At 38.3% G+C, this 9,697-nt stretch overlaps 1 protein-coding gene across 3 annotated transcripts in view; it reads left to right on the forward strand.

The window, feature by feature from the left end:
* Positions 1-9,244, forward strand: part of COMMD10 (COMM domain containing 10) — a 217,298-nt gene extending 208,054 nt beyond the window's left edge. For 2 of the 3 annotated variants that reach the window (XM_030316923.1, XM_030316939.1), the window contains exons 6-7: positions 7,525-7,584; positions 8,768-9,130. In XM_030316923.1, coding sequence (XP_030172783.1) covers positions 7,525-7,584; positions 8,768-8,806 — 99 coding nt within the window. In that variant the 3' untranslated portion in view covers positions 8,807-9,130. Of the gene's footprint in view, positions 1-7,524; positions 7,585-8,767 lie in introns of all 3 variants that reach the window. The other variant, XM_030316933.2, reaches the window with a different exon arrangement.
* The last annotated feature ends 453 nt before the right edge of the window (positions 9,245-9,697 follow it).

Below are 9,697 nucleotides of genomic sequence, written 5' to 3' on the forward strand. Positions count from 1 at the left end.
TTGTCTTTTTGTTAATGGCCATTCTGACAAGTCGTGAGGTGTTATTTCGTTGTGGTTTTGATTTGCATTTCCCTGATGACTAGTGATGTTGAGCATCTTTTCATGCGTCTGTAGGCCATCTGGAGAAATGTCTATTCTGTTCCTCTGCCCATTTTTTAATCATAATGTTTGGGGTTTTGCTGGTGGTTGTGTGAGTTTTTTTATATGTTTTGGTTATTAACCCCTTGTCAGTTATATCATTTGCAGTATCTTCTCTCACTCAGTAGCTTGCTTTTTGTTGTTGTTGATGGTTTCCTTGACCGTACAAAATCTTTGTAGTTTGATGTGGTCCCATTTGCCTACTTTTGCTCTTACTGCCCTTGCATGGGGAGACAGAGCCAAAATAATAATGCTCAGACTGATTTCTAAGAGCTTACTGCCTGTGTTTTCTCCTGGCAGTTTTATGATTTTCAGTCTTAATATTTAAGTCTTTAGTCTGTTTGGAGTTTATTTTTGTATATGGTGTAAGAAGGTGGTCCAGTTTTATTCTTTAGCATGAAGTTGTCCTGGTTCCCCAACACCATTTATTGAAGAGACTGTCTTTCCTCTGTTGTATGCCCTTGACTCCTTTTTTGAAGACTAATTGACTGTACAAGCACAGTATTTCTGGCCTCTCCGTTCTGTTCTGTTTATGTATGTGTCTACTTACGTGCCACTGCCATGCTGGGTTGATGACTACAGCTTTGTACTATATCTTGATATCTGGGATTGTGATACCTCTAGTTCCATTCTTCTTATTCAAGATTGCTTTAAGTTATTTGAGGTCTTTTTTGGTTCCATACAAATTTTAGGATTGTTTGTTCTGTTTCTGTGAAAGGTGCCATTGATATTTTGATAGGAATTGCATTGAACCTGCAGATCGCTTTGGGTAATAACATTTCAATGATGTTATTTCTTCCAATCCATGAGCAAGAACATCTTTACATTTATTTGTGTCATTTCCAATTTCTTTCATCAATGTGTTGTAGTTCTTAGAGTACAGCTCTTTTACCTCCTTGATTAGATTTATTACTAGGTATTTTATTCCTTTTGAAGCAATTGTGAATAGTATTGTTTTTTAAATTTCTCTTTCTGTTATTTTGTTGTATTATTTTTTTTTATTACTATTTACTGTTGAGAGTGATAGAGCACAAACAGGGGAGGGGCAGAGAGAGAGAGAGAGCCACAGAATCTGAAGTAGGCCCCAGGCTCTGAGCTGTCTGCACAGGGCCCAATGCAGGGCTTGAACTCACAAACTGTGAGATCATGTCCTGTGCCAAAGTTGGATGCTTAACCAACTGAGCCACCGAGGTGCCCCTCTGATATTTTGTTGTAATTGTATAGATTACAATTTACATATATTATGTAAGTTATACAATTACATTTATGTATATTGTATATACAGACATATATGTTAATTTTGTATCCTTCAACTTTATTGAATTTATTAGCTCTAATAGTTTTTTGGTGGAGTCTTTTATTAAGGTTCTATATATTTAGTATCATGTCATCTGCTAATAGTGACAGTTTTACGTCTTCTTTTTCAATTTGGATGCTTTTTATTCCTTTTTCTTGTACAAATACTTTGGCTAGAACTTCTAATACTGTGTTGAATAAAAGTAGCTAGAGTGGCATCCTTGGCTCTTACTGATCTTAACAGGAAAAGCTATCAGCTTTTCACCACTGAGTAAGATGTTTACTGTGGGTCTTTCATAGGTACATTCCCTCTGTATCCACTCTGTTGGGACTTTTTATCATACATATGTGTTGAATTTTATCTAATACATCTCCTGCACCTATTGAGATGATCATATGATTTTTATCCTTTTTTGTTAGTGTGGTGTACCACACTGATTAATTGGTGATGTTCAACCATCTTTGCATTCTGGGAATAAGTTCTACCTGACCATGGCGTGTGATCCTTTTAATGTATGGTTAAAATCAATTGCTAATATGTTGTTGAGGATTTTTGTATCAATGTTCCTCAGGGATAATGGCCTGTAGTGTTCTTTTTTTATGGTGGCTTTGTCTGATTTTAGTATGTGGGTAATGCTGGCCTCACAGAAGCATTGTCTGGAAGCATTCCTTCTTCCTTTTCTTGGAATAGTTTCAGAAGGGTAGGTATTAACTCTTCTTTAAATATTTGGTAGAATTCACCTGTGAAGCTATCAGGTCCTGGACTTTTGTTTCTAGGGAGGTTTTTTTGTTTTGTTTATTTTTTTACTGATTGAATTTCAATACTAGTCATGAGTCAACATATTCTATTTCTTCTGGACTGAGTCTTGGAAGATTGTATGTTTCTAGGAATTTACCCATTTGTTCTAGGTTATCCCATTTTTTGGCATATAATTGTTTGTAGTAGTGTCTTATGATCCTGTGTATTTCTGAAGAATTGGTTGTAATTTCTCCCCTTTCCTTTCTGATTTTATTTATTTGGGCCCTCTCTTTTTTTTTCTTGAGGAGTCTGGCTAAAAGTTTAACAATTTTGTTTGTCTTTTCAAAGAACTAGCTCTTAGTTTCATTGATTTTTTTTTTGTCTCTATTTCATGTATTTCCACTTTGATATTTATTATTTTCTTTCTTCTACTAACTTTGGGTTTTGCTTGTTCTCTTTCTAGTTCCTTTAGGTGTAAGGTTAGAGTGTTTGTCTTAAATTTTTTCTTGTTTCTTAGGATGGGTATGTATTGCCATAAACTTCCCTCTTAAAGTACTTTTCCTGTGTCCCATAGATTTTGAACTGTTGTGTTCCCATCTTTATTTGTCTCATGGTATTTATTTATTCTTTCTCTGTTGTCTCATTGTTTGTTTATTATCATGTTGTTTAGCCTCCACATGTTTGTGGTTTTTCCAGTTCTCTTCTTGTCATTGATTTTATTTTCATACCATTATGGTAGGAAAAGATGCTTGATATGATTTCAGTCTTAAATTTATTAAGACTTGTTTTGTGACCTAACATGTAACCTTTCCTACAACATGTTCCATGTGCACTTCAGAAGAATATGTATTCTGTTTTGGGGTAGAATATTTCATATGTCAGTTAAGTACATCTGATGTAATGTGTTGTTTAAGGCCAGTGTTTCTTATTGATTTTCTGTCTAGATGATCTATCCATCGAAGTAAGTGGGTTGCTAAAGTCCCCTACTATTATTGTATTACTGTCATTTTCTTCCTTTATGTCTGAATTTACTTCTTTTTTTTTTTTCCACCAAATCTAGTAAATATTACCCATGAGCTATCCTGGATAATAGCAATATCCACTGATAGGCCTGTTAAACATACAAGCAATGAAAAGCCCTTCCAGAAATAATTTTTAGTACTTAACCTAGTTATTATATTACTCTGGAAGACAGTATAAACTCTCTGTTAGAATTATCATTTTTTTAAATTCTTTTAACTTAAAATATAGTTTGCCTTATATGTAAATATCTTTTGTATCTAATTACTAGAAGAATGGGGATATAATGTTCTCATAAACTTTTTCCTAAACATTTGACTATGTAAAAAGTGAGGCACAGTACTATCTAAAGATGTGTATATATATGCACACATATGAAAAACACACATGTGTGATTTAGAGGTATGTAGTTCAAGTTTAAAATACTTACTGTATATGATTGACAAGATGACAGTGCATTGTGATTACTTGCCACTGTAGTTTTATGTCACAAAGATATTTCTCTTCTTATTTACTATGACATAACAGGCTACTTTTTATTATCCAGACTATCTTTCTGACTCTTTAGGGGAAAAAAAATAGGACCAAATAGTCAAGTCTCATTATCTATTGACAGTGATAGACAGGAAGCACATGGATATTTAAACCCATTGTCAAATACAGCCTATAAAACTACAGTAGCCAGGATTTTCTACATAGTCCTTCTGAAAGCCTATTGTTAGAGTTGCTGCTGATAGCTGAGATGGCATTTTTGAATTTCAGTTTCATTTTCTCTTCTTGCCTTAACAAAGATATTAATGAACCATGAGTTGAGTCAAAGTCTTGGAGTGTTTACAGAGCTAGACAATCCAAGCACAAGCACCCCTGAAATACCAATAATTGGACTGACATTTAACTTAATGCATTTCTTACATTTTTGTTGGGTCTGGACTGCCACTGATTTGTGACCGGACATGAAACTAAAGAGAAGTTGTTTGAAAACATGCTTCCGTAGTGAAAAGAATCTTCCATACATTCTCTGCAGAATGAGCAGTGCAGGTCGAGAGTTGATTGTGGTTTGATAAAGCACATTTGTGACTTTCTAATTACATTCTCAAATAAAGCTCAGAGTGTGTTTTCCTCTGAAAAATGTTACGGTCCAAGGAAAGATTTGACCACACCTGTTCCTAATATGTGCGGGACCTAAAGCATGAGTAAAAATGGAGGCCATGGGCCATATACCGAAATTTAATGTCGTAAATAAAGCTCTCAAACTATTAAATAGATGCGACCTATGCTCTTTTTGTGATAATATACCTTCAGTAATGTCCCAGAAGGAAAGATTTGAATTTAGAATTCTTGGACTCCATGAAGTTCATGTCAGAGCATGACATTATGGAGTTGAGTTTTCGCCAGCCCCCCTTTCCTTTTTGTCCTACACAACTAAATTCCATCATGACCCCCCTAAAACAACTGCCCTTGGCCACCCCTTGGGTAAACATAGCTTCTCAAATTCTAAGGATAATCTCTATACACATAGATATGCAACACTTAAAACCATTCCTGTATTCTCCAGAATTCTCCTGGTCTTCCCTAAATCATTGCAGGTTGAATGGGAAAGGATAATGATAATGGCTACCAGTGATTATACCTACCAGACATCGGTATAAGTTCTTTGCATATTTTATCTCAGGTATCAGCATTTTCCCTTCTTGGGGCTAAGTATTTCAATAAACCAAGACAATATATACATATCTCTCCCAATGTATACATATATGTATACACACATACACATACTCACGTGTGTGTGTATGTACACACATCATTTTAGCTGTTGTTATTTCAAGAAGTATGTTTTCAAAGTTGCCTTCCTTCCCTTTCCTCAGTGTAACATTTTAGAAAAACACTACCTTGAAACAAAGCAAAATTCAGGAAACAAGAACCTAGCTTGACCACTACCTGTAAGTATCCATACAGCAAATCACTTGTTCACATACTAATTCAGTCTTCAGTCCCTCCTAACATTTGGATTGTGGAGAGAGTAATGAACTTTCCTTGATTTTCCATAGGATAAACTGAGGCCTGCCCTCTCCCTTTAACTGCTGGAAAGAAATACAGCACTGCTAGATAATGCTGATCTCAACCTTTGGGGTTAAATGATGTGTGGCAGTTAGCCTACTACTTTTTTTTTTTTTTAATCATTTAAAGGATGAGGCTTTAAAGCAGCTTTGTGTCCTTATTCATTTTAAAGTTTAACTATTTTAGTAGGTGTTACAAGAGAAAAGGAAGAAGTGTGGAATTTGATCCTCTGTGCCTTGGCTTTTTTTTTTTTTTTAACATTTATTTATTTTTGAGACAGAGACAGAGCATGAACGGGGAGGGGCAGAGAGAGAGGGAGACACAGAATCGGAAGCAGGCTCCAGGCTCTGAGCCATCAGCCCAGAGCCTGACGTGGGGCTCGAACTCACGGACCTCGAGATCGTGACCTGAGCTGAAGTCGGACGCTCAACCGACGGAGCCACCCAGGCGCCCCGGTGCCTTGGCTTTTTTGAAAAAGGAAATGCCGTATCTGAAGATAGCCCCATCGACTCTCCTGGGGTGTGCTGGAGTGAACTTGTTTTGAAAATGCTGGCTTTGTCAACAGAAATGGAAATCCTTAAAACCAGGATGCCTCGGTGGCTCACTTGGTTGAGCCTCTGACTCTTGGTTTTGGCTCAGATCATGGTCTCGTGGTTTGCGAGCTTGAGCCCTGCATCAAGTTCTGTGCTGGCAGCACAGAGCCTGCTTGGGATTCTCTTTCTCTCCTTCTCTCTGCCCCTACCCTGCTTGTGCTATCTCTGTCTCTTTCAAAATAAATAAATAAGTAAATAAACTTAAAAAAAAGAAATCAGGAAAAAAAAAACCAACAGATAAAACAAAGGGAAAAAAAGTAGCCATAGAAACTGAGAAGTAGAATTAAGAGAATGTTGGAAATGATCACAAGCGATTAAGTACATGAATTAATGTCGTTTTCAACATTTGTCCAGTTCTTCAGTTCCTGGTGCCTGTTTTTGGGGATTTTTTTTTATGTTATTTGTTTTTGAGAGAGAGAGAGAGAGAGGGAGAGAGAGAGAAACAGCACAAGTGGGGAGGGGCAGAGAGAGAGGGAGACATAGAATCTGAAGCAGGCTCCAGGCTCCAAGCTGTCAGCATAGAGCCCGACACGGGGCTCAAACCCTTGAACGGTGAGATCAAGACCTGAGCTGAAGTCAGTCACTTAGCTAACTGAGCCACCCAGGTGCCTTCCCTGGTGCCAGTCTGGTCAGAGTGGGTAGCACGTTCTTGGCTTTCTCTCCTTATTAACTTTCACTTCCCAAAGGCACCTTGAGTAAAGAGACAAATCATAAGAGACTCTTAAGTACAGAGAACAAACTAAGGGTTGTTGCAGAGGAGGTGGGGGATGAGCTAAATGCGTGATGGGCATTTGCGATGAGCACGGGGTGTCATATGTAAGAAAGGAATCACTGGGTTCTGCTCCTGAAACCAAGACTACACTGTTTGTTAACTAACTTGAATTTAAATTAAAAACAAATAAAAATAAAGACATGTTTAGCCGATCTTCAGAAACTACTCAAAGTGATGCCTCAGTTTACAAAACGAACCAAAAGTAGGTTGGGGTGGGCTGGATTACCGCTGTGCTTTGCTGCACCATCACACGTACGTGCACAGTATTCCTTGGTGCCCACAGCACCCAGGAAGGTTCCCCGTCACGTCTGGAGCAAAAGGAAGGAGCGTGTTTCAGTCTCCGCTTTGAAGCTGTCATGTTAATTGCGAACTTTTGCTGAGTCCGTACATTAGGAAAGGTAACCATCTCAGCATGTTAAGATCATAACTGCTAGATTAATGCGTAGAGGCAGCAGCTGTGCTGACGGGAGGCATTAATGCTTAGATGAGTTCAATCAGACGTGCCGCCTCCAATGTCTTTGTGTGATGGTATTTACTCGATTTCAAATGGACTGCTGAGAAAAATGAAATACAATCTCACGTATCTCGGTCTAGAAAAAAAAAAAGATAATGAAATTGTTCTCTTGCCGGCTTATATTTTATTAACCTCTGTGGAGTCAACTTTAAAGAACAGCTGTCCCTCTAGAGTTGAAACCTTTTGCTAAAAGTGGAGCATTATTAAGTGCAGCTGTGAGTTCTAGGAACGGTGGGGTTGAGTAGAGCAGGTGAGTGTTTTGTTTTGTTTTTTTTTAAACCACTCAGAGAATAATAGGGCATCTTCTGGGGCCAGCCAGAGAGAGAAAGAAAAAAAAATGCAATGCAAATTGCGTACAACTGAATTCTTTCTTCTTTCTTGTTCTTCCTTGCAGAGCATGGAGAAAGTTCTTGTGGAATTCAGTCACCAGGAGTTGTTTGATTTCTATAACAAGGTCTGTATTTTTCAAATAATTTCTGCTGTGTGGGGCTTTGCATAATGTTTCCTTCATTTTTATGAATCCTTATTTTTAAATGCCCTATTATGGCGCTAAGTTCTTTAAACATCCCTTGTAAACACCTTATGTTTCACAGCAGGAAGCTTTGCGGAGATGGAGAGAATCTGACAGCCTAAATCAGGAAGAAAGTGGAAATGGTTTTAATTAAGGCAATACGATTATTACTTTAACGTAAAGCACTAAGGAATGAACTATGTGGTACCTAGCCACACTGGCACTTTATAATTTAACATTAAATATTTTAATTCTGGGCCCAAGGAAAAAGGGAGGTGCCAAGCCTGTAAAGATTTAACTTTGAGTGCATGTTATGTTTCTTTACAAATACTGGCTTTGTAATCCAGGGAAATGTACTCCCCCTCCTCCTCTTCCCCACCTTCAAAAATCTTGTGTAGTGATCACTTAAATTAAAACAGCTGAGTATATTTAAAACTGTATTTACCCTTTTTTTTAAGTGTATTTTTTTTTATTTTTGAGAGAGAGAGAGAGAGAGAGAGAACGAGTGGAGGGGCAAAGAGAGAGAGGGAGACACAGAATCTGAAGCAGGCTCCAGGCTCCGAGCCATCAGCACAGAGCCTTATGTGGGGCTCAAACTCATGAACTGTGGGATCATGACCTGAGCCAAGTTGGATGCTCAGCAGACTGAGCCACCCAGGTGCCCCAGGTTGTTTTTTTTTTTTTTTTTTAATGTCTAGTTATTTTTGAGAGAGAGAGCGAGCACGCACAAATAGGGGCAGAGAGAGAGGAAGACACAGAATCTGAAGCAGGCTCCAGGCTCCAAGCCATCAGCCCAGAGCCTGACGCGGGGCTCAAACTCACAAACTGTGAGGCCATGACCTGAGCCAAGTCGGATGCTTAACTGACTAAGCCACCCAGACACCCCAAACCATGTTTAGAAATCCTCCTTTACAAATTTGCAAACTTAAATTGCAGGCGTGAATTGTAATATCTTCACATAAGAAGAAAACTTTTCTGCGTGCTTCATCTGTTGCTGTGTAAATGGATTTAATATGCACGGTTGCCACTGCCATTCTTTCCCTTCTATTTGCAAGTTTCTGAACAAACCTTCATAGCATTTCTCTGCTTTCAGCAACTTGTTCTCTTGTTTTATCTTTATAAATAGCTGGAGACCATACAAGCACAGCTGGATTCCCTGACGTGATGTTCTCGAAGACTGGTTTCCCCATCACACTCTTGCCACCTCATCATTCCGCCCTGAAGATAGACTGCCAGGTTGTGTTTTCAGAAGGATTCAGTAGCTTTCTTCTTGTAAATTACCCGGCTTATCACTTCTGAGAGAAATAACCGCCAAGGGAGATCATTGTTTCCAGAGCTTCTAGGACACATCCCCTCGTTCTTTGAACCAGCGGCAAACAGTTGTTAAGAATACTTTTGCTTTAAAGGAAACAGCAATAGGGGTGCTTGGGTGGCTCATTTGGTTAAGCCTCCGATTTCCGCTCAGGTCATGATCTCACAGTTTGGGAGTTCGAGCCCTGCGTCGGGCTCTCTGCTGACAGCTCAGAGCCTGGAGCCTGCTTTGGGATTCTGTGTTTCCCTCTCTCTCTGCCACTCCCCTGCTCATGCTCTGTCTGTCTCTCTCAAAAATAAATAAAAACATTTTTTAAATTTTAAGGGAAAAAAAATAAAGGAAACAGCAGTAAATACCATACTGTTTTTATTGTCTTGTTTTTGCTTTATTGCCTGACCTGTTTATTTTTTACATTTTTGATGACACCTTTATGTATCAAGGAGGGTTCGTGGATAGTCCGTGGATGCAAAGTATAATGTGTACCTCGGAATACAGAACGCGGCTATTTATATTAACAAAAGCAAGAACAGAACCAAATGCAATCAGATACTTCCTTTTTCCTTGAATATAATGAGTATGTTTGGTTGGGAAGTAACATAGGAAAGAAATTTAAACTAGAGCTGGTTGTGGTACATCAGTTGATTCCAGTGTGAGCTTCTCTGTGCACTTTAATTTTTTCTCTGAGTGTAATGATTTAATAATAGTCTAGGTTTTTGTGCTCTTTTCTTTGTACTGCAAGTTAAT

The sequence above is a fragment of the Lynx canadensis genome, chromosome A1, assembly GCF_007474595.2.
Source record: "Lynx canadensis isolate LIC74 chromosome A1, mLynCan4.pri.v2, whole genome shotgun sequence".
NCBI lineage: Eukaryota > Metazoa > Chordata > Mammalia > Carnivora > Felidae > Lynx > Lynx canadensis.